Genomic DNA, 25,762 nt, shown 5'->3' on the forward strand with positions numbered 1-25,762 from the left:
AAAGTGGGAACATGGACAAAATGCTAACAAGTAGTACCAAAGAATAGCACAAGCATGTAAGAAAAAAACCAGAAAGGCTAAAGCACAAAATGAGTTACACCTGGCAAAGGACATAAAAGGTAATAATAAGAAGAGGTTCTTTAAATACATTAGGAGCAAGAGAAAGATGAAGGAAAGTGTAGGTCCTCTACTTAGCAGGGAAGGAGAGCTAATCACTGATGGCATCAAGAAAGCTGAGGTGTTTAATGCCTATGTTGTGTCAGTCTTCAGTGAAAAGACTCATGGTGACCAGATACTCAACACAATTAATATTAAACAACCCAGGGGAAGGAATGCCAGTCAAACTAGGGAAAGAACAGGTTAAAGAATATTTATATAAGATAAAATATGTCTAAGTGACAAGGCCTAATGAAATTAAGGAACTACCCTGAAATTGTCTCGGAACCATTTACAATTATCTTTGAGAATTCCTGGAGTACCAGTGCGGTCCCACAAGACTGGAGAAGGCAAACATAGCACCTATCTTTAAAAAGGGGAACAAAGAAGACCTGGGGAATTATAGATCAGTTATAGCCTAACTTTATACCTGGAACAAATTATTAAACAATTAATTTGTAAGCACCCGAAGGATAATGGGGGTAATAGACAGCCAGCATGAATTTGTCATGAACAAATCATGCTAAAACAACCTAATTTCCTTCTTTGACAGTGTTACTGGCCTAGTGGATGGGGGGTGAGGGGGAAGCAGTAGATGTGATATATTTTGATTTTTGTAAATCTTTTGAAACAGTCCCATATGACATTCTCATACACAAGGGAAATGTGTTCTAGATGACATTACTATAATGTGGATACAAAACTGGTAAAGAGACCATACTCAAAGACTAATCATCAGTGGTTTGCTCTCAAACTGGAAGGGCGTATCTAGTGGAGTCCGACAGGGGCCAGCCCTGGGTCTGGTACTATTCAATATTTTCATCAAATGTCTTGGATAATGGAGTGGAGAGTATGCTTATAAAATATGAAGGTGACATGAACCTGGGAGCGGTTTCAAGCACTTTGGAATACAAGATTGGAATTCAAAATAATCTTGACATATTGGAGAATTTGTCTGAATTCAACAAGATGAAATTCAATAAAGACAAGTGAAAAGTATCAAAGAAGGAAAAATCAAATGCACAGCTACAAAATGGGGAAGAACTGCCTAGGTGGTACTACTGCTGAAAAGGATCTGGTGTTGTAATGGATCACAAACCGAATATAGTCAAAAATGTGATGCAGCTGTGAAAAAAGGCTAACATCATTCTGGGGTGTATTAACAGGAGTGTCATATGCCAGACACAGGAGACAATTGTCCCGCTCTACTTGGCACTGGGGAAGCCTCAGTTGGAGTAATGTGTTCAATTTGTGGTACCACGTTTTAGGAAAGAAGCAGACAAAGTGGAGAGAGTCCGGAGGAGAACAACAATTTAATCAATGATAACGTATTTAGAAAACCTGACCTATGACGAAGGGTAAAAGAAGAAAACTGGGCATGTTTAATCTTCAGAAAAGATGACTGAATGGGGACCTGATAAGAATCTTCACAATATATTAAAGACTGTTATAAAGAGGATGAGGATCAATAATTCTCCATGTCTCCTGAAGGTAGAATACGACATAATGGCCTTAAGTTGCAGCAAAAGAGATTTAGGTGCGATATTAGGAAAAACTTTCTATCTATAAGGGGAGTTAATCTCTGGAATAGGCTTCTAATGGAGCTTGTGGAATCCCATCACTGGAGGGTTTTAAGAACAGGTTGGACAAACACCTGTCAGGAATGGTCAAGGTTACTTGGTCCTGTCACAGTGCAGGATGCTGGACTTGACTTCTCGAGGTCCCTTCCAGCCCTACATTTCTATTATTCCATCATTCTATAAGATGACAAAAGATTCAGCCCACCAAAGCGCTGCATGCCCTTGACACTCGGTGAAGTTGCAGGAGGTGCTCAGTAGTAGTCTTTGCGCAGTCAAATGCTCAGACCTTGAGCCAACAATCTGATGCATGTGGGTTGATCCCTATGAGTGTTGGGAGCCTCTGTGCTGCCAAATGGGCTCCGGGCAGGTGCAGGGGTCTGACTACAAGAATTTCATTGTAGGGTTGAGGCTCTAGGTGACTGAGTCTTAAATGTTGGCTCTAGTTGGGGCCTTTATATTTAATTTATTAAGTTCTAGTCTTTGTAATGCCCTCTTGGACAGCAGGAAATATGCCTCTTTTCCTGCTTATTTCTTTTCTCCCCACTTTTCTCCCCACTGTTCCCACCACACCTGCCTTTTGTTTATTTCTTAGCCTGTCCACCTGCATCTAGATACCTGGAATGTGCCTTGCTCCAGGAAAAGTCAATTGTCTACTTATTGCAAGCCAACAGAGGAAGCTCACACTTTCTCACACTCAAAAAACCAATGCATTCTTTTCCCCCACCTCTCCCCTTGGTGTCCAGACTGGTACATTTGGAATCTAGAAGATTTGCCTGGGATTTTAACAATTTTACAGAATGCTAAAGTTTGGGCTTCAGCTACATTTCTTTTAGTAACTTCAAAACATTATGGAAAGTGTAAAGAAAATAATAGTTGAATCAAGAACAAAGAGATGGAGACAGCTGAGGAGAGAGAGAAGTTAACAGAAATATTAGCACAAAGAAGGTATTTTAAAACAGTACCTTTTATCCTTCCCCCTGATAATTTTCGGCATTCACTTGCATACCATGCAAGCTTTGTATACCATGCAAGCTTTGAATTGGAAAGCCTAATTTAAACAATGATTTTCTCTTACCAGATTTTATCACAGCATCTGTTGCATTTGAAGGAAATGTTTCCCAGTCCACACTACAGGGTTCAGATCCAGATGAAATACACCATTTTAATGTGTAGCCACAGGTCACGTTGGGGTCAGAATGCCAAGAAATGTAAATTCCATTTCCCATTGCAATTGCCAGCTCTGTTTTGACATTGTCTACAATAAAGACAGTATATAAAAAACATTAGATCTCAGCCCTGTATCTCTAGCTCAAAGGGCTTTCTTGAAGCCTGAACTACAGTTCTTAGAAAACAGGTATCATGAGAACACACATACAATGTGTTCACACTTGGAAAGAGGATCACGCCACTGGTTCTGTGAAATTGTAGTAAATTATACTGTACTTTTTGAAGCACTATAAATCAAGCTTAGACGTCCATAGTGAAGTCTGCAAGAGTAGTGCAGAAAGGAGATAAAAATTTCAGCAAATCCTCAGGTTTGGATACAAATCACCTTCTGGGGATAAGTTTCTGTTGCAGGGGTTCTGGTTTAAGTCAAATTGACAGCAATTTGGTAGAAGACTCCAGCTACTAATTCCTTTCATTCATCCACCCCCCAAACACCAGGCTGTTAACTAGTTCCTACAGAACCTCACCTCCACCTATGGCCACTATTCAGGTGGGGCCCAGTAAGTCTTAAAGATCCCCTCCACGAGCAACCAAAATACTTGAACACCCCATCACATCTTCAGAACCTCCTCAACTTCCCTTGAGTTTCAATGTTCTTAGCCTTGATCCCTGTTTGCTTGGATCATCACATTTTATTAAAGCTGTCCAGTCTAGGCAAGACTGACTTTAAAGGGAAAGGCAAACCTCAGTAATTAAAAAAAAAAAAATGTTGCAAAGAGAAACACCTTAATTCCTCACTGAGGCGTTGTGAATATTAAAGGGCTCTGTAAATGCTGAGTGTTCTATGAGAACGTATGCCATGTGCTAGCAGTACAACTGTTTGGAAGAAAATATCATTGCTGAATTGCCACTTAAAGCCATGTCAATTACACCTCTTTTTGTATTCATTTCTCTCCATTTGATGGGACTATAAGGGTAAATGTATAGACAGGGCAAGTTCTTAAACTGTTAAAAAAACAACCCTGAAACACATAGTTTCTAAAAAGTTGAACATTCAAAGAAATCACAAGTTAGGGTGCTCGTTTTTTATGACACTTGCACAGTATTTTATTTCTAGAATTTTGTTAATATGAAATTAATTTACTGACAGCCGGCTCAATAGCATTCTCTCAGCAAAAAGCAACACTGGATATTGAAGTGCTGTACGTGCATCTCTTTGCTGCAGTCTAGACTAGCAGCACAAATACTGCCACGAAGGAGGCCAGATAAGCACCCACATAGTACATTTGCTTCTCCTCCACTGTATCTTTTTAATTATGTTGAAAGCTCACATTAAGTAGGATATGACATAGGGTTTGCTTCCCTTTCAATTCTTTCATGAAACCTGTCTCGAGCATCAGAAACGTTTCTCTCTTATTGATGTTATAAACATGTACAGGATGCAGCCAGAAGTGACTGTATAGCAGCGTAATCCAGGTCAGTGGTGAGTCATGTTTCAAATAATTCCTATGTCAACTCGGAAGACAATTCAGAATGAGTATATGTTGGGTAACATCAAAGGGAAATTCAGTCTTCCAAATGTTACCTTTCCAGTACTATGCTGTAATAATCACAGAGTTCCGGCTGTCACCCTCGGTCACAGGCTACAGAGCTGAATTATCTAGAGAGCCCTACATTCTGCAGAGTCAGCTGCATTTGTTGCTCATGATGTGGAGTTATTAAAGTGATGCCATTAATTTATCTATCCTGCCCAATTCCTTTTCTTTCACATATGCAGTGATAAATTAATAGGAAGTGTCGCTATACAGGAGCTGAAGGCTATTCAGCCTGAGGACAAAACTCATTCTGGATAATGGGGGATCATGGTTACTGACATCCCAACTATCAATCTCAAACAAAACACATTTCTGCCTCAAGAGATGTGATTTTATTTTCAGAACTTCAGACAGAAAGTGCACAACTGTGATGTCTGTTACATGCCCACATTGGGTGTATGGGTCACATTATGTGCCTTAAGACAGGTCACAGCTGAGGGGCTAGGAAGCACAGCTTCTGCAGAGCTGCTACTCCCCGCTCCAGCAGAGTTGGGCGAGAGCTAGCAGTGCCTTGACTCTGTCTTCCCAATGTGCCAGACGACCCAGATGAATGGGAGTGGATGGGGAAGTAATCTGCACCAGGTATAGAGCTGACAGAGATTACTTTCCCCCTGGAGCAAGAGGGAACTGGGACCATGTTGTGATGTACGTGGTCTGCTCCTATTCTCCCTTCATGTGATCAACTACAGATGCATTTAGTTGATGTTCGAATCCCACAGAGTGGAAAACTGTTAAACAACTATGCAGCATTGAGGAGGTTCCACTGAAGAAAAACCTATTTTGATCCTCTTACATTTAATCATATTCATTTGAGTCAAAAAGATGGCACAAAAATAAATAAAACCTCCTAAAAGTTGAAGATTTGTGCCAAAGATTTAGCCTCTCCCTTGTTATTCCTGGGAAGTGTCCAGAAAACTGCAACACAGCAACCTAGCTTGTAACTGCTGCCTTCCTTCTACACAACGAGCATAATTTACTGGTGAGACGCTGCACTTAAAAAAAAGCAGTGACTGTAGATTGAAAAAAGCACTCATTACTTGCGCAGATCAGCTAAATTTTCTGAAAAACAACCACCCAGCTGTTCCACAAGCTTCGAATGTTTTAAATCCTTGAATCATGTACTCACCACTTGGAAGATCCACACTAGTTATCCTAGAAGGGGGAGATAAGCCAGCACGATTTTTGGCTACAACACTAATTAAACAATCATTTCCCTCAAGTTTTATTTCAGTACTGTTCAAGGGTACAGGGACTTCAAGCATTGTCTCTCGCAGGTAACATGACACTTCATGGGACAGTATTATTCCATTGGCTTCAGAAAGAAGTAATGGCTATGCAACAAAAAAAGCACAAATCACATTAAAACCAAAACTTTTGTTAAAAATCAGGACACAGGATTACATGCATCTAATACTCAAGAGTTGGGATTACCAGGCAAAAAAAGTCAGTAAAGCAAGAATGTTTTTAGGAGTTAACACATGAGCACTGAAGACAACTCTCAAAAGGACAAATTTAAGGAAGTTATTCTGTTTGTGAAATCCTACTTAATTCCATATGCAGCTGTTTTTAGTAATATCTTTTTTTTTTAATCTTTTTTTTTTTTAAAAGCATAGTCCACATTTCTGGAACAATGATGTTTTCGTTTAGGACACTAATTTTCTGAGTAAAGGCACTATAAAATATTTAAGAACAACAATTAGATTTACTGGCTATAAACTTTGCAGACATTAAAAATATGTAAGAAAAGCAATGGACACACATACACACAGGTACATACCTTCCAAAAGACTGTTAGAGTTTCTCTGACAGGACTTCTCTCTCTCCAGATATCCGGTCCTCTTGCAGGAGCTAAGAAAGGAGATTTTACAAAATAAGGCAACTTTGTTAAGCATAATGACAGGTTTCAGAGTAGCAGCCGTGTTAGTCTGTATTCGCAAAAAGAAAAGGAGTACTTGTGGCACCTTAGAGACTAACCAATTTATTTGAGCATAAGCTTTCGTGAGCTACAGTTAGCTCACGAAAGCTTATGCTCAAATAAATTGGTTAGTCTCTAAGGTGCCACAAGTACTCCTTTTCTTTTTGTTAAGCATATGGCTTACAAGTTCAATATTTTGACATAAAAGACAGTTCAATAAACTTACGGGCTTCCAAAGTTGTGAGCTTTTTTGTCTCACTCCATTTACTCCATCTCCAGAAATGCTCAGAAGCTGAACAACGCACTCGGAACGTGTATGTGGCATACGGATGTAATGCGTCCACCCGAGCTCTGTAATTTGAGTTTTCTGCACCGGCCATTGAGACATTCCGCTGTTAAGAATTAATAGAATTCTATATGAAAACCTTTCCCCTGTCCCGTATCATGCTAGTACCATTACCTGGAAAATGTTTTTTAAAAGTCAACTACAGTATTAAAGTTGTACTATCAGGCATCTGTGTGATAATTTAAGAAGAATCTGTTATATAAAGTCTCGTGGGATGTAGTCTCTTTTAACGGGCAATGGGAATGTATGCTAAAAAGCTTCCAAACCAGAATATGTGGGGAAATAAATGTAAATGAAAGAAAATATATAGGGAAAATATTTTACATAAAATCACCGTTCACCAGTGAAAGTTTTTCAGGGGCCTATCATAAGAAGTTACACCTAGTATAGAAATTAAAATACCAATAACTACTTTAAAATGCATGTGGGTATATACTAAATTGTCAACATTAGATGCTGTATCCCATGTGATACTGGGAATTATCCTATACCATAAAGGAGAGTAATCACAATGCTAACAACACTCTCTCTGCTTTCCCAGCCCCCTACCATTTGATTCCCCAAAGTATTGCACTCTCTGAACCACCAGGAAGGACTGGTGGTCCACTGACCATAATTTGAATACCCCTTTCTTTTGAGCCGGTTCCATGAGGCTATATATGACAGCTATTATCACTGAACACTCTTTCTACATATGCATTAAATCCTGGCTCCACTGAAATCAATGGCAAAATCCCCACTGATTTCAATGGGACCAGGATTTTACCCAGGGCGCTCCTATGCTCAAGTGATGGGCATGGTATGAGAACCTGGACAGATAAATAACATTCTTCCTCTGTAAAATGGTGCCTGCACAAAGCACACCCAAGAAAAAACGCTTGACCAACATCCATATCATTCAAATAAAATATATACCAGTAACAGTATTCCTACTAAGTGCTCCTTTTTCCTTCGAAGGAAAGCAAACATAATCAGGTTTTAGTATAAACAGTCAATTGCATAGTATTGAGTTTAAAGCAGTTAAAACAGTGCATAATAGTGACACATATGCATACTACTATAAATGTGTACAGTGACTCAGTGCCAAGGCTGCTGTGAGAAATCCTGACCCTGGGAACATTTCTTACTGAATCTACTTATCAATACACATCTATCGTGGCTGCCAAGAACTGGTCTCCAAAGTGAATTTTAGTCTGAAATTAGTTATAATTTTTCTTCTAATCCAAATGACAAATAGAAAATGTCAAAAAGCCAGCAATTGAGCATATGAGTGGAAAAGCTTCTGCCACCGTCACCAAAACATCTTGCAGTATCGATAACAATTTCACATCTATTCCTTGATTACACTGTACCCTGTTCACTTATATTCTAGCACAGTGTTTCTCAAATGCGGCCACGCATACAGCCACCAGGGGCTTTTCGTGCGGCCACAGCCTCCTGGGTAGTGATGGGGGCAAAGCAGCAGCTCCTCCCGTGGGCCGACCAGCAGCGGTTCATCCCTGCCCCCTTCTGGAGCTATAAACACTTTAGGAGCAGGAGATCAGTGGGAGTTCACTGCCTTCCTGGGCCTTCATCCATGTGGAGCTGGGCTCCTTCCCCCAGCCACAGAGTTTCATGCTCTGGCCCCAGGCTCACCCCCCACCATCGCCCTTGCCTCTGCTGCCTCCTCCAGCCCTCCAATTGCCACTGCACCTCCGCCCCCATCTCCCCACCCAGGGCTTAATTTGTCCCCCATCTTGCCGGGGCTGAGTAAGTCTGCTCTGAAAAGTAATATTAACAAATATACAAATATCGCTTTTCACAGTAGCAGACTTACTAACTAGCAAGTCTTAAAAAAAAACAAAACAAAAAGGCAAAACATGCAAAGCACCTTATTTGTGTTTCTATTCTGTTTAGGTCCAGTAAAGAATAGAGACAACTGTCAATAATTTTGTCTGGAAAAAAAAACTCTACATAAATACATTACAATGATTTGGACATGTATATATCCATTTTTATTTGTTTTTTCCTAAAGTTAATTAAGTATTTTAGGGAAAAAACTGTCAGAACGGCCACCAGCAAGAGTTGGTGGCCACACGCTGAGGCCACCAAAACATGTCTTGTGAGAACCCCTGCTCTAGCGTCTGGAGAACAAGGTAACAAAGCTACATCTTTTGTAAAGTTTTGGCCTGTGTTTCAATAGCAGCCGCCTAGGTCTAAACTTACTCATGTCTAAATGTCATTTCTTTCTGCTCTCCACTCAAACCCTCAAGCAACCTGTATGGTTTTTACTTATGGTACTTAACCTACTAGTACTTTTTAGCACATTTTATAATTTTAATACAAAAGACTCAAAATCTCTCAAACCACAGAATACAAATCAAGATTTTGGAGTGCACAGCTTAGAAAGACCAGGTCAACACAGCTTTGAAACACTAGTCCATGAAGCTATATTTAAACCCAGAGACTTCCCCAGTGTAGTTCATTTAAAAAACAAAAACACAGACATTGCCAAAAAAAATATTTTCTACTGACTACAGCAGGCTTTGGACCAGGCTCCAGGATATGGTAAAAGCTCTTTATCCCTAATACTTTCTGAGTTCTCAGGTGTTACACACTTACAGTAGATTTTTTTTGTAACAGTAGCTTTAAGAGATGAAGGGGGGTAATCTACAACCTTAAAAAGGGGCCAATTAATAAAATGTCTGGTGCTGCCAGCACAATAGAGCAGCTTTGCAAGGGACCTTACGAGTTTTTCTTGAGATTCTAAAATGTTAAATTAGGCTATGCCTGTACGTGGAGCAAAGGGGGTGTGTGATTCTCAGCTAGCGTAGAGATGCTAAATACACTAAAAATAGCAGTGTCGGGGCTAACATGGGTGGCGGCTCAGGCTAGTTTCCAGGGAGTCCAAGCAGGAATGTTCTCAGGACAGCCAGCCTGAGCCATCACATGTGCTATTTTTAGCAGGCTAGCTTGAGCAGGGCTAGTACAGGTATGTATATGTGAGCTCAGAATCGCACCCCCACCTCTAGTGTGGATCTAGCCTGAGAGGGACCTTTTATGATGGCTGCATGGGGGCGGAAAAAAAGTGACAGAACTCATAGTAACTGTACTGTGTGCATGGCCACTGAATCCCAATCAGCATCAAGTTCCAGGAAGTGTACCTCGCCTCTTCAACTTTGACTGAAATTTTGAGAACATCTGACAGGTGCTTTTAGTTTTCTCTAAATGACAGATATAGAGGACTTCAGTCGGGATATCCTACTGACACACGCGGCTCATCTCGCTCAACAGGAAAATTCTTCCCCTCTCATTCTTTATATCATCCACAGATTGCAGTAACGAATTGCTGAAATAGCTGACAAACACGTACACAGCATTTACTGAGATGCCACTTACACCAACTGTAAAAGTGACTTGGAAACTGCAAGACTGGAATCTTAAAACAACTTCAAAGAAAATTTTTCAGAGTACAAGAGTAGTGATAATGTGTGCATGAGTGCTACCTACCTCCCAAAGACACAACCACTATAGTCTATCGCCTAAAAGTGGCAATTTAATAAAGAGACATCTTCAGAAAAGCAATTTTGCAAACTTATGATAGAACTCAAATATTATGGCTAATTTTAATGCTTTGCAACGTCTCAAAACACTACTTAGTTTTAGCCTGTTATGACCTACCACTGCACTGTGAAAAGAACTGGAAGTAAACGTGACTAGAGCTTCTCTGTAAGCTTAGGTTTCAGAGTAGCAGCCATGTTAGTCTGTATTCACAAAAAGAAAAGGAGTACTTGTAGCACCTCAGAGACTAACAAATATATTTTTTATTTGTTAGTCCCTAAGGTGCCACAAGTACTCCTTTTCTTTCTGTAAGCTTAGGAACTAGACTTTTGACATTTAACACAGTTACCTATTGGTATAACCTATCAGTTTCTCTTTTACTGGTACAAAATTGTAAAGAAATGCATTTCAATAAAACCAACATTTCAGCAGAGCAAAATTACATTAAAAATAATACTTACCAGTTGTCGTTCTGAATTACTGTTACTAATTTCAATTTGACACAAAAGTCTGATTTGAATAAAGTTGCCAGGTATATACCAAGACAGATGGGCATTTGTTGAACTATTAGCGCTCACAGTGAATTTATCAGGAGTTTCCAGATTAACTGAAAATTAAATTTATAAAGAAAATCAACTAGGATTTTTTAAAGGTGATAAATAATAGCTTTATTATTATTTTTAATTCTGTAAGAAAAATCTTACTTTTAAAGTAGTCAAAAATAATCAACAGAACAGAACATTCATCAGATTGATAATTATTGTGACAGCTGAGTGTTGTTTTAAAAATCAAACAATATATATTAGTCTCTTGCTATGAAGGCACGCCAGCAAGCAGTTTTTGTCCATACTGAAAATTTGGCTGACACTCGTGGGAATAGTTTTATTTTAGTCAGAAGCAGTAATTGGCATAATGGCCCAAGGAGTTAAAAGTAAAATTACAGCATAACATTATTCCTGTTAACTGCTACTGATTTTACTATAAAATAGCTACACTTTCGAAGATCACAGTGGCTGTTTCACAAGATCATATCAGTATTTGATCAAACAGGAAATTAACCAAAAACATCCATAATTAATAATTGGAAAGTGGGGCAAAAATATAAAACTCATATCCTACCAAACATAGCAGGGCAATGTTACATAACACACCATTTCCCACCCAGCTCTTTTCATTTCTTCACCTCTTTTGTCCTCCTTCGATCTTAGGGTATGTCTATACTACCTGCCGGATCGGTGGGCAGCAATCGATCCAGCGGTGGTCGATTTATCGCGTCTAGTCTAGACTCAATAAATCGACCTCCGAGCACTCTCCCGTCGACTCCTGTACTCCACCGCCATGAGAGGCGCAGGCAGAGTTGATGGGGGAGCAGCAGCAGTCGACGCACCGCAGTGAAGACACCACGGAGAGTAGATCTAAGTACGTTGACTTCAGCTAAGTTATTCACAAAACTGAAGTTGCATAACGTAGATCGATCCCTGCCCCCTAGTGTAGACCAGGGCTTTGAATACTGGCCACAGATCCTCTATGCCTCCTGTTGAGAAGATTCTCAGCCACTGGACTCGATGTTTTTGGGAAATAAGCACACAATGCATATGCAAACCCTGCACTTTGGTCACCTGACAGATACAGGGATGTGTGAACTCTCTGTTTGAGAACTATCTGCACAGTAATAGTACCAATGAAGGATAAAAAGACTGCATGCAGAAGGAAGAGAACTGAAATGGCAGAGGGGAAATGGCAAAGAACAGCATCTGTACAACAACCCTACATTCTAAGTAGTTGAGACAATTCTATTTCAACATTACATGATATTTTGCAACTGCATTGCCAATTCAAATAATAAAGCTGCTGTACATGGAAAAATGTATTAAAAATGCAAGCTCTATAATAAACATTTAAATGCAATTTTCTATTTATTATTTGCCATTAAAGTTTTCAGGAGGAAAATATGAACACTGAAGTTGTTAGGACACAAAATGCATGCATGTGTTATGGAGGCACAGAAGGTAAGTTCCACATTTTATTGCTACTTTGTAAAGACATGATCCTGTTAAGACATATGCATGTGTTTAATAACATCATGTACCATGAGCAGATACATGGAAGCCACAGTGTCACTCTCAGTGCAGAAAGTTAAGGCCACCACGGCCACGCATAAGACTTTGCAGGATTGGGTCCTAATAATGTTGCAAATTTAGTTATTAGAATTGACTGGAATATTATGTGCCACATAAATTACAGATATTTAGCTAGTTACTAGTGCATGCATAAGATTCCTCTCCTAACATGGGGCTAAGCTATATGGTTTCTGTGCAGATCTGTCATCTCACCACATCCTTACCCGCTTGTCGGCACACACAGTAGGGGAAAAAAGGACCTTTAATCCCAAATATTGAGAATCTAAACCAGTGAAGAAAATAAACCAAAACCAATTACAATTGCAACATTCCATATTAGTGCCCAATGAGTTATTATCTATTGCACTAACCCTCTATTTGATAACCCTTTTTGGTTTTGCACACTTGTTAAATGCTCACCTCTTTGATTTACATCAATTAAGAGCGATGATTCTGCTTGACCAAGAGGATTGGAAGCTCCTAGTGTGAAACTGTAGATTTTTTGATTAGCATGCACTGGAAAGTCACAGTGATGTTTCTTATTCAATTCATCTACTTTGCATGTAACATTTTCTCTAGATATTCTGTGAATTGAAAAAAAGATTATTTTTAATTTCTGAGCAACCCATTTAACAGCACTGAATTGAAGTTTCTTAGTACAGACTTCACTGGATGTAGATGCTAAAAGGAATGAATGGCAAGTCACTATGCCATTATTTAGTTAATGCAGTGTCATTATTTGCCTACTCCATTATGCATTGTATAGTACATACAATTTAATGACACAATGTAGCTTGGATTGGCATTAGTCACAAAATCCATGGCTCCCAGCCCAAAGAGAATCCCTTTCCTTCTCCCTAGCACAACCTAATTCATCCTCACTTTAATTTTTACTTCCACCCTACTTCCTCAGAAGCCTGGGAAAATAGATATATTCGGTAGTGAGCCCTGAGGTCAAAACTAGGCTTTAGAGTCCTGATTCAGGAAAATATCCATATTCAGGACAGCACTTAAGCACATGCCTATCGTTAATGGGATTTAAGTATTTGCTTAAGTGCTTTCCAGAATCAGGAACTAGTTGACTCAGCAGAAGGAGTAGGTTCTAGTGTTAAGGTCTTTGCACTGAAGATGACCAATCACCAGCCCCTCCCCATCTAAATCAGAGTCAGGCACTTTGTGTACCTCAGCTGATCTCGGGTATCTCTGGGCCACACAAGGAGAGAAGTTGTCCGTCCCGTAGCCAAGACCCACATTATTTAGGTTTTTATATAATAAAGCCAAAATCTTGAATTGCATCTGAAAACAAACTGAAAGCCAGTGCCGAACAGAGAGCATAAGTGTAATATGATCTCTGTAAGCAACCAGCCATCCTCATCTATACTAGCAGAAATCTGAGTGGTTTTTAGGGGTAGCTCCATGTATTTGGGGCTGCAATAGCCCACTGTGCATTCAGAACAAGGATGAGAAAGCTTGGCTCGAGAGCCCTCAACAAATGTTAGGCAGCCGTGATCACTGGTTTTTGTGTTGACCAGTCCAATCTCATTGTTTTCTTCTGCACCCGCACCTGTTGGTCTTATCCACCTGTTGTCCACAGTCTTACACTTAAGTTGTAAGCTCTTCAGGATAAGGATCTTCTTTTTGTCATGTTTGTACAGTGCCTACCCCAATGGAGCCCTGAACTCAAGGTTCTACCATAATATAAGTAATAAATAATATAACTATCATCATCAAATGTCTTATAAAGAAATGTGCCCCCCAACCTGACTATACTATCACCATACTACTGCAGCACTATATTGCAATCATGTGATTCTGTCTTCAAGTAATTTAAAAATTAGTTCCAACTTCCTGCGTATTTTTATATTTATTTTAAGCTCTAAGCAGCGAAGAGTTTAAATGACTTGAGTGGGCATGCAGCAGTCATTCAGTATCCTGGGAAGCCCATAGTGGACCAATTTGTATTCTAACTTTTTAATCCTTCCTTGCTAAATGGCTTTACCTTTCAAATAAAATATACTTTGTTTGCCGTTGCCTGTACAGTCCCGTGGGTCTGCCTGGGTTCCAGCTACACGTTATAGTAATAAAGGTGCGTGTTTCACAGTTCAGGTTTTGTGGCGTATCAGGGGCATCTGTAGCACAGAAGTAAGACAAAACAATTAGCCTGCATGTTCACAGAATACGTCCTAACATAGAAGGTCAGACAATTGCTTGGAAATCTGTAAGCAATATTTTGTTTCCAGAACATGTAGCATAAATAAACAGTGACAAAAATTATGCCCCAAACCTGCAAACAGTCATGTGTGTGCTTAATTTTAAGCACATTAACAGTGCCCATTGAAGTCAAGCATTAGACAATGGGATTACTCCTGTATTTAAAGTTAACCACATATATAAGTTTTTGCAGGATCAGGGCACTGAACTATAAGCATTACACAATTTTACAAAACATGTTTCAAGATCCCAAACTGCACAATTTTGCCTCCAAGCAATTTAGGAAGGTTATTAGGTTGTGTGCCATGTTTTGGCAAGTGCAGGCCTCACTGTTGCTTAGAATCCATTTAAACAAATTATTCAAACAAGTGAACCCACATGCACTCTATGAAACATGAAATACTTAGTACATGCGCACACTGTATTTTATTTTAAAAGTTTCTGATTTTTTTAAGAAGACCACACATGTCATCCTCCTCCAAGAGGCTTTACAAGTCTCCATCCCCCACTTTCATTTAAGCTTGTCCCTCAATTCTAGACCCCAGGACTGCAATGATCATAATCCCTGGCATAGGATTGATGGCAGCTCTCTCCGTAGAAGAGTCACTGCAGAATGACATGCCATACTCCCCCTAGAAACCAGAAAAGGTAGAGCTGAGTAGCTGTGATGGGGATGAGCCTCTAGGGAGCTCCTTTCTCCAGCTGCTTGTGGGCATCTTTCCTCCCAGAAGCCAGGAAACCAGTTTCTTTCTGGCACCCCGGACGGGACGGGCTTCACACTGTGTTCGTTTGGCGTGAGTGGTAAGGATGTCTCAGTTAGGATTATGAGAGACCAATATTCCCTCTGATATTTGACTGTCCATGTGCGCAAAAAATTTCTTCTGTGCAAATTTTTGACAGGCCGCGTGCGCAAAAAATTTCTTCTGTGCAAATTGTTGTGTTTCTGTTCAAATTGTTGTGTGTGCAGTGTTTCGCCGTGTGCACAGGGTTTAGGATCTGTGTGTGCACGCACACGCGCACAGCTGAGAGGCAACAGTGTGAGTGATGTAAGCGTACACAATGAATACAGGTCTAATGTGCTAGGGGAAGAGCACTTAGCTCACCAGAGCCACAGGTACTCAAACTGACATCTCTGAAGCACATATAAACACCCCGAGATAGAGATGGTGCACTGTCCCTTTCCCCTTTCTATCTGGCTTATTATCTTTTCCCTTTCCCCTGCATCCCATTGTCTTGCTGGATTGGTGCCTCCAAACAAGATGTCTCCGCTCCCCTCATGGAGTAGGCGGCAGAGAGACAGGAGTTTGTAAAACGCTAGGAAGGAAGTGGCTTGAACACACTAGACCTTCAAGGATGGACACATCTGCAACCCCTTTGTGGGCTGCACTGTCACTGACCTACAGCCAATATTTTGTGCATCCCTGACTTATATTTACATGTAGAGTTATCCATTTTAAAAATTCCATACGACTGGATGGTATATTAGAGGGATGTCCCCCCCGAAAAAAGGGTTCTTTTGTTTTTGTTTTTTTTAAATGACCTGTTTAAGATTCAAAATCAGTAACAGAATGTGCAGACTGAAGTACTAAACACACACCTTTAAAAACAGGTTTCAGAGTAACAGCTGTGTTAGTCTGTATTCGCAAAAAGAAAAGGAGTACTTGTGGCACCTTAGAGACTAACCAATTTATTTGAGCATGAGCTTTCGTGAGCTACAGCTCACTTCATCGGGTGCATACCGTGGAAACTGCAGCAGATATTATATACACACAGAGATCATGAAACAATACCTCCTCCCACCCCACTGTCCTGCTGGTAATAGCTTATCTAAAGAGATCATCAAGTTACACTTACGCCTGTTCCTTTTGCAAAGCCCTAGAATTTCTTTATTTGAGTCTGAAAGGGCAAATAGTGGGGCAAGAAAGCTAAGATGTTAAACCTTATGTTACCAGCATTTCCAGCTGAATCTCATTTAGTGTTAAACTACCAAAAATACACATTGTGGTGTTCAAAGTGGCAGGTTGAATGTTGAACTTCCCTATCCGGTGCAGTAGCTTTTGGGTGTCTTTTAATGGTAAAGAATCAAGTTCTAAAATTATTAGTTTCTCATGAAAAATATCTTTTGAATGGAAAAACTTTAATCTGTTTTAGATACCAAATCATTAGCTGCTTGTGTAGGGTCATAAGCCTCAAAAACCTCCTACAAACATAATGACACCTTAAAACAAAATACTGCAAATGTTTAGTTCCTCTTTCCCATAACAGGCAATTTCGGAGTTCTGTGCTTTTCCTGCAGTGGCAGAGGGCACCACTAACACCTTCAACAACACAGTGCAGCTCCTTGCCAGTTTTAGGTGTATATTGTTTGAACAACGGATTGCTTCTCTGCTTACTTGCTAGTCTCCAAGTTTAAGGTGGTGTTTATTTCCCCATTGCCTTTGATGTAATATACACCTAAAACTGGCAAGGAGCTGCACTGTGTTGTTGAAGGTGTTAGTGCCACTGCAGGAAAAGCACAGAACTCCGAAATTGCCTGTTATGGGAAAGAGGAACTAAACATTTGCAGTATTTTGTTTTAAGGTGTCATTATGTTTGTAGGAGGTTTTTGAGGCTTATGACCCTACACAAGCAGCTAATGATTTGGTATCTAAAACAGATTAAAGTTTTTCCATTCAAAGATATTTTCCATGAGAAACTAATAATTTTAGAACTTGATTCTTTACCATTACAAGACACCCAAAAGCTACTGCACCGGATAGGGAAGTTCAACATTCAACCTGCCACTTTGAACACCACAATGTGTATTTTTGGTAGTTTAACACTAAATGAGATTCAGCTGGAAATGCTGGTAACATAAGGTTTAACATCTTAGCTTTCTTGCCCCACTATTTGCCCTTTCAGACTCAATAAAGAAATTCTAGGGCTTTGCAAAAGGAACAGGCGTAAGTGTAACTGGTTAAACAATGGCTCATCTTCAAGCAAAGTGTTCTTGGCCATACAAACGGTGACTCTGGAAATGCAACAGGCAGAAGAAAGAGCTTCTGACAGTCACAAAAACATTCTGCTAGGTGTCAGAGTTTTCGCTGCTAACATTTCACATTTAGGCAGGGTACTGTACATATATGATGGGCAGAAGCCAATAAAATAAGCGTGGGAATGACTTATGTGTGCATGAACAGTCACCACTTCTTGACAGACCAAAAATCAGGAGAGGGTCCTCTTCTATAACATGCCTGCCCCTCTTCAGTGATCAGAGATAATCAAAATGGATATAAAATTGATATTTTGATTTACAAACTTGGCTAGTGGGAAGTTGAGGATGGAGACACTTATCCCCCACCCTGGACACTGGGGGGCTTTCTATACTCCACTCTCAGGTGGGTAAGGATGCTCTCAGCAGCTCTTTACCTCTCCTCCTTGTCTCTCCCCCATCCCACATACGCTCATCACAACTTTGATGGATCTGGGGCATCTCCTGTTGCTCTCCCCCATGATCATGAATAGCAGGGACATGATGGCTTTGAGCTGCCAGGTTATACTGGAGATTACCTATTTCTATTATGTTTACACTACATCTTTATCACTATGGCATCTGAGCACTGGGGGAGTTAACTGGGTCATTACAATAAAACCAAACATCCCCCCCCACCCAACCCCCCAAATGTAACCTATCCTTGGAAACCAGGTAGGCCAAACTAAACCACTGTTTTAAAAGCAAGAGGGCTGGAGTCATAAAACCTTTTAGTTTCCTACTTATATTTTGATTTTATCAAGGTGAATAAACCATAGTGAACCTCATTTCAGTAACAGTATGGTATACTTACATCCTACAAATAATACTGTTCCTGCCGCATTATCTGGCAGCAGCGAGCACCATACATTTGTCCCACTAGAAATTGAAGCACTGACATTCTGCACTTTGATTGCACTGCTCCACTTGCTGAGGTGAAAGAGTGAATAACTTTTTGATCCGTATTTCATGTATTTTATACTTTCCCCTTCGTTGTATAAACAGCAAAATGTGACATTTGAGCCCACTAGTACCACTTTGTCTTGAGGAAAAACCACAGCACTACTGAGCTTAGTATCTTTTCCTAGGAGGAAGAAAAATAATACATGATCAAATGATTTTTATAGCTCAGTAAAGTAATATTACTTTCTTATATATTCAGCTGGTCAGTGCTAATAAAAAGTAGGAGCACTCAGGCTATTCCGTTTTGCATAAAAACTCTCTTGTAAAATGTACAGAAATCTATTTTTAACAAGTTTCACCCACTCAAAACATTTGTTACTGCACTTTACACATCTTTACATATTTAACTGAAACAGTCCCACAAGATCTACAATTGTCTATCAACTTTCAGAATTAAAAGGGAATATTATTCATTTAAAGTTTATTTTTTAATTCAGCACAATTTTAAAAGTAGCTAAATTCTGTGCAACATGCAAGAAAGTAAACGTACCAGGAACTGTTTTAATTGGGCTCCATTCACTCCATTCCGTCCTACCACTAAAATATGGATCATTAATATAACATCTAATTTTCACATGGTGTGAAGTACACTCCAAAGGTATGTCAGATGTCCAATTCCAAGAAAGAATAGAGTCTTTGCCAGTCAATTTTGAATCATAATTCATCTAAAAAGAAAAACAAATAAAGCTTTTTCAAAGATAGACATTACAGGCATTACAACCTAAGTTAGTACTACTTAGAAAATGGGGTTTCCCCCCATGAAAATTTTGACCCCAAAACCCCCTATAATAATGAAAAAAAAACATATATGCTGAAGTTTTCCAAGGAAATTTCAAATTTTTGGCAAAAGTTTCAACTGAAAAATGTCAAATAGGAAATGCTGGCATAGTCCCTCATGCCCCATTCTCCTCTATGTGCCGGGCTCCCTACCTGGACCAATATCCCATGTACCACAGACTCCCCTTGTGCTAAGCCGCCACAGTGCCTCATGGAAGGTGTCATCCAGCTAGGGAACCCAACCCATAGAGGATAATAGTGTCAAGAGACATTTCTGCATACAAAGTTTTCAGGTTTTGGCCAAAGCCAAAGCCAAAACCAAAACCACTTTGGTTTTCAAGTGTTTGTTTAATGAAAAGTTGAAGTCTTTCATAGGAAGCAGACACTTTATGAAACACTTTACTTAGCCCCAACTCCTCCCCAATTTTCCATTAAAAAGCAGTTTTAACAGAAAATTTTCCAACCACTCCTATTAGTTAATCACCAAAGATTTGTAGCGAGAACTAACTGGTAAGCAGGGATACTCTTTCAGTGCTGTTTATTATATTGTAAAGTTGTATTCCAATGCTGGCCACAATTTTGGCCAGTCTGCATTGATCAGCCAACTCTACTAGAAACTGTTTTCAACTGGTTGTTTTTTTTTAAAGCATGAGTAGAAAGCAGTCATCCCAGCCTGGCCTCTTTACCAAGGCCCTACCCTACCTCAAGACTGGAAAACATGCTGGCATCACAGGAAACATATTAAACCTGGATCTTGATAGAATGGTGCTAAGTCAATAGCTAATTACAGAACTAAACTAAATTCTTCTCATTTGGGCTTCTAAATACTGACAAACTACTCAATTGTGCTGAAAACATAATTACATTTTACATATAATAATATCTCTGAACAACATATGGACATTTTAAAAGTTCATTAATTATGGCATAGGATTTAGTCTGAAGCTGCAAAATGAATGCATTTTAAAACAGACAGTTTACTACTAGAGAATAACTTAAATTTACTGTTCCTAGTCCAGTTCTAGCTTAGGAAATTCATTCAACCCCCCATCTACATCCAACTCTGTAAGATATCCTTTATTTCCTGACCTAAATTGTTCGGTGGTTTTGCTGTGCACAATTAACAACTGCTATGTTCCACCCAAGCAGTGACTACATTTCAATGTTGGGTGAACACACAAACACACACACACACACACAGCAAGGTGCTCTGTAAACGTTAAAAAAACTGTTTCCTAGAGTATTCAGATATAAAAAGCTTCATCACAAACATTTTAGCCCTGTACGTTTTTTAGATATTCATTCTAGAATGAAATGTTTCTGTTTTGTGGGTGTCTACTCTGCCTTCAGAGAGCCTTTAGCACATATCACAAAGTGGACACAAAAGTAATACAGGAAGTGTTGTTATTCAGCAGTGTTTTCTTTTAGAGGGAATTGGCACTGTTTAAAATTCGCAATATTGCATTAAGTTTGCTGTGGTGTTTCTACTTCAACAAACTGACTTAAGTTTTTCTAACTTTATACAACTTCATTGACAGATGAAATGTAAATCTGTGATCACTATATCAGAACTTAAATTACCTTTCTTAAAGCCTTGAATTAGCTGTAATTCCTCCACCCGCACAGTACCCCCAGCTCACTTGTATTCTAATACTGAAACAAAGACTCATTTGCAATCACTGATAGTGAAGAGTCCTTGTATGAAAAACTACAAGAAAGTTAATCTTTATTTGTTAGAATAAAATACCTGCCTTACTGTCTCACAGACTTTAAGGCCAGAAGGGACCACTGTGATAATCTAGTCTGACCTTTTGTACATCGCAAGTCACAGAACCTTACCCACCTACTTCTGTAACAGACGCATAACCTATGGCTGAGTTACTGAAGTCCTCAAATCATGATTTAAAGACTTCATGTCTTCCCTGACCAAATAAAAAAAATTATACCGATGTCATCCCCTTATCATCCCCAGCCCTCTCCCTTTAGTTTTGTCACTCCCTTCACTGCATAATATTTGGAATTAGGTTGTGAGCTCTCTGGGTGAAATCCTGTTCCAACTGAAGGCAATGGCAAAACTCCCATTGACTTCAATAGCAGCCAGGATTTCACTCCATGTCATCTTATCTGTGATGTGAAGCACCAACTATACTTCTGGATTATCTGAAAATAATAATATAAAAAGAAATTTAAAATCAGATCACTATGTGAATTAAATTGGTTTGGTTATTTTAAAAGAGCAATTCATGATCTGAGTAAGTCCATGCTTGCAATCTACACTGACACACAAGAGGAGAATACAGGCAAGCATTTCACTCCTATTAATCACATCTAAGGAATCAAAATACAGGACAAGATACTGCAAATACTTACTACTCATGCATTCAGCACTGTTAACAGCAATGGGACTCCCTGTAGGAGGACTACTCATGTGAGCAAGAGTTTGCTGCAGGAGGCCCTTACGCATTAGCCCAAACTAAATATTGTACCAATGTTTTAACAGTTACAGCATCTAGATAGGAAGTCCAGGGAGGTACCTGACAGGGGATGGACCTGGTGATGTAATATGCCTTTTCTTATCTGTAATTGCAACGATCATCTACATACCCTAGTGCACATATTTTCTCAATTATTAAACTTACAGAACAAAGTCATGTGTTGACAAAAATCTGAAGAACTACCATCCTCCAAATGTTTGTTTAGTTTATGACATTACACAATACCTTTATAATACGCACTATATTTACAGAGTACTGCATTAGTTGCCAATGAAAGTAATCAGCCATTTGAAAAACAGAAATCTTTCACAGAATACAATACAATATACTTAATACAGTTTTGAGGAACCTAGGAAACAGCACTGATGAAGAAAGCTTTTTATTACTCTGAAAGGAAAGTACAGGGGCTTTCACTAGATCTGGAATCTCCTTTTTGGAGACTACAAAAGGAGCATTAAAACTTGACTATTTAATAGCACTCTTAAGGCAGTCACCAATCAGGAACAGAAAACAATGAAAGACCAATTTCATAAGGAAAATGTACCTCCACAGCAAAGACCCACAAAAAGTAAGATCTACTGGGAAAATAACATCCACTGGGAGATTATATTTTTCTTTTTTAAAGTAACTCTTTCCCATAATGATGATGAACTAATTTCTTATGGGCACTTTCTAAAAATTCAAAGACTGCAATGGTCATTGTTATGATCCTACCACATTTTATATAAAATATTTTTAAAATGTAAAATTGAACTAAGCAGAATTAACGTTTATGAGATGAAAACTTTACAGCACGTCATGTAAAGTATTTCGATTTGGCTTGTTTATAGAAAATTTTACATTTATCATTTAAAATAGAACTGGCAAGCCATGCCCTGGGTTGTGGAGTAATGTAGGTCATCCTAAAGAAGCTGTTAGGAAGATAAGATTAATCCTTTAAATCAACAGTATGACTGGAAAAGTGGTTTGGGATGGAATCTGAATTGCCTGCTTTTGAGCCTGCTGCGTTGAACCCAAAATCTGGAGTTCAGGCTCAGTGGCTATTCTGATAAAAAGAGTGACTAACCTAGAAAAATCTCCCCTCCCAGTCGTCATCTCCAGTGACAAGAACGTTGGACTCATTCTACTTGCTACCCATCCCACCAGCACTGAGCAACCACAACCTATTGAGTTACTTAAACAGCACTTTTCACCATGCTATCTCACTGGTACAGACCTGGCAGGCTGACACATTCAAAGTTATGCACCTTGGATTTAACTGGCACACCATCCCTGGGCCTAGAGTGAGGGAGGGCTTGTCCATGCAGCCTTGGCTCCAGGAGGTGGTTGGCTTTGCAGTGCTGCAGAACCAGACAAGCAGGGGAGGGGGCAGGTGGAGCCATTAATGGGCATAAGATACCTGCACAACTCTTACAATAACAGGGAAGGGAAACAGTAAAATTCACTTGGTTCTAAATGGCACTGGCACTGCACAACTGAACAAAAACTGCTGAAGCTGCCAGTGCCGTGTGGAGTAAGTGCAATAGCCATGGCATGCCTTTCTCCCTATCACTTTCAGTTGTTTTAGTGCTAGGAGGTTCTCAAACACTAATAAAAATAAATGAACAACACCTATGTATAGCATGAGTCCGTAAGGTCTGTGTCCATGTTTTCCTGAACTCTCCTGCTTGTGTGACCCCTCCAAAATGTATGGGGGGGGAGTGGGGGTAGAGAGGGGAAATGCATTTTCATAAAAAAAGCGAAAAAGAGGACTTACTAGTGTCACTGTCTCCATTGTTTCCTTACGCAGAATCTGAATCTGCCAGCTGGCATCTAATTCATGTTGGAAGACTGAGCCACTATCGTTCCATTTCATATATAATGTGTAAGTTGAAAAGTCGGCATTCAGATTAAGAATTTGGGGGGTGAGTGGAATAAGTGCTTGAAAAGAAACAAGGGAAAAAGCATACATTCAAAATAATTACCAGCAACAGCGCTTACAGGTGTTTAATAGCTGCAGCTCTGAACTGGCCTGCTGCCATACCAATGTGAGGTTTGTTCTCATTAATTAAACTGGGTTGGGATTTGCCATTCCTCATGTAGGAAGCTTCCCAAGAAAGCACAGAAACATCCTCTGAAGTTTTGTTGGTGACTCCGCAGGCAGCATTTCTCCTGCTACATTAGGGGTGCCAAGTGCGATCTCCTCCAAGCTGCTCTAACACGTCTTTCCCACTGCTTTCTGTCAATGATTGGCTGAGAAAATCTTTTCTTCATCCTAGCCCCTCTACCTATTGTATCTATACAAATGAGACTAAGAGTCTCAGGATCGGCACTTGTCTAAATCATAAATTGTTGTGAATGCAAAGTAATGATCCTTCCATGTTTGTTAGGAAGTAGTGTGCTCTTGGAGGGGCTGTTCTTCACTTGAGATAAAATAGAGGCCCTTTTGTCACTAAGGTCTCATGGTGCTTTTTGTGAAGTGTACCTATTCTGCACAATTCCAAGTTGGGAAAAATATATTTTAGTTCCTTCTTCCCTCTGCTTTAACTAGAGCAGAGGTTCTCAAACTTCAATGCATCGTGACCCCCTTTCGACAATTACATGCCCCCATGAGGGGGAACCAAAGCCTGAGCCAGCCCAAGCCCCAGGTGGGGGCGGGGGATGAGGAGAGAGACAAAGCCTTCAGTTCCAGTCAGAGGCCTGTAATCTGAGTCCCAATGCCCAGGACTAAAGCCCTCAGGCTTCAGCCCCAGGCCCCAGCAGTCTAAGTCAGCCCAGGCAACCCCATTAACATCGGGTCGCAGCCTACTTTGGGGTCCCGACCCACAGTTTGAGAACCGCTGAACTAGAAGGTTTTTTCCCATTTCCTCTTCTAAAAATGGTTGTTTATAATACTCATTCCAGAGTGACAGTTCCAACATGGGTACATTTCTAGGGGAGATGACAAGATTATATCTACGTTCTGTACACTGCTATGAAACCCATTAAGGAGGGAGGCAGCCCTGAAGCCAGCGCTGTGCAAGAGAAACAGCATGTCATTCCAGGGTCCCACGTCAGGAAGTTAGCTTCAGTCCTGGGGCTCTGCTCTCCAGCCACACACCAACTCAGCTATTCTCTCCACAGCCAACCCTAATTGTTGTGCTTCCTCCCTTATTAAGTTCTACACCCAGCACAGGTGCAGCAAGGCCGAGCTAATTAAACAAGGCCTTTTAGGGCAGGCCACCCTATTACAGATTGTTTTATTGTGCTTTTTTGGTCCTAGCAGCTGTGAGAGAGACAAAGGAAGATATCATTTCCCCTAAAATGTTGTGAAAAAATGGGCATAAATGGTGCTCAAGCAGTGATGGTTCAAGGAAATATCTTGGAGGTGAGAATTACCACTGATGGTTTTGTTTTTTTTTTAATGTAATTCTCCTACCTCATCCCCAAACAAATTAGCCTGAGGGAATAAGTTGTTTTCTATCATGGCATCAAATACCATACTTGGCTACCAAAATATGCATTTAGCAGAAGTGCCTGTGCATGGTGGAGCACGGGGGTGTTCTGCATCTCAACAAGAGAAGCTCTTTATACAGGGAAATGCTGCCAAAAACAACTATTAAATCATCGTATCCATTTCCAGAATGTTATAGTTAAGTGTTCATATAAAGCCATTATACATAAACTTGATACTTACAAACATTTTCCTCAGGCAATACAAATGTTTCAGTAGCTAAAGGAGTTCCAGAAGCATTTAGTGTGGTTATCTGTATGTTAGTGGAGCCCATTGCCACTGGAATATCTGCCCTTTTCTCCCCAGTTTCAATACACACTGGAGAGAATGGCTCACTGAAACAATAATAAAGAAGAATTAGAAAAGTTCTCCATGTATTAGGAAGTTAGAGAGCTCCCTACTAAATTTAACATTG

General features: G+C 39.8%; 1 protein-coding gene across 1 annotated transcript in view; it reads right to left on the reverse strand.

Moving 5' to 3' along the window:
• LIFR (LIF receptor subunit alpha) overlaps positions 1-25,762 on the reverse strand; it is a 40,154-nt gene that overhangs the window by 9,678 nt on the left and 4,714 nt on the right. Inside the window, exons 3-13 of the mRNA XM_077816256.1 lie at positions 25,531-25,682; positions 23,632-23,795; positions 19,094-19,268; positions 18,455-18,724; positions 14,419-14,548; positions 12,840-13,003; positions 10,761-10,906; positions 6,640-6,805; positions 6,276-6,346; positions 5,625-5,829; positions 2,812-2,991 (exon numbers count right to left, since the gene is read on the reverse strand). Of these exons, the coding sequence (XP_077672382.1) occupies positions 2,812-2,991; positions 5,625-5,829; positions 6,276-6,346; positions 6,640-6,805; positions 10,761-10,906; positions 12,840-13,003; positions 14,419-14,548; positions 18,455-18,724; positions 19,094-19,268; positions 23,632-23,795; positions 25,531-25,682 (1,823 nt within the window). The remainder of the gene's footprint in view (positions 1-2,811; positions 2,992-5,624; positions 5,830-6,275; positions 6,347-6,639; positions 6,806-10,760; positions 10,907-12,839; positions 13,004-14,418; positions 14,549-18,454; positions 18,725-19,093; positions 19,269-23,631; positions 23,796-25,530; positions 25,683-25,762) is intronic.

This window comes from Eretmochelys imbricata, chromosome 5 (assembly GCF_965152235.1).
Source record: "Eretmochelys imbricata isolate rEreImb1 chromosome 5, rEreImb1.hap1, whole genome shotgun sequence".
NCBI classification, from domain to species: Eukaryota; Metazoa; Chordata; order Testudines; family Cheloniidae; genus Eretmochelys; species Eretmochelys imbricata.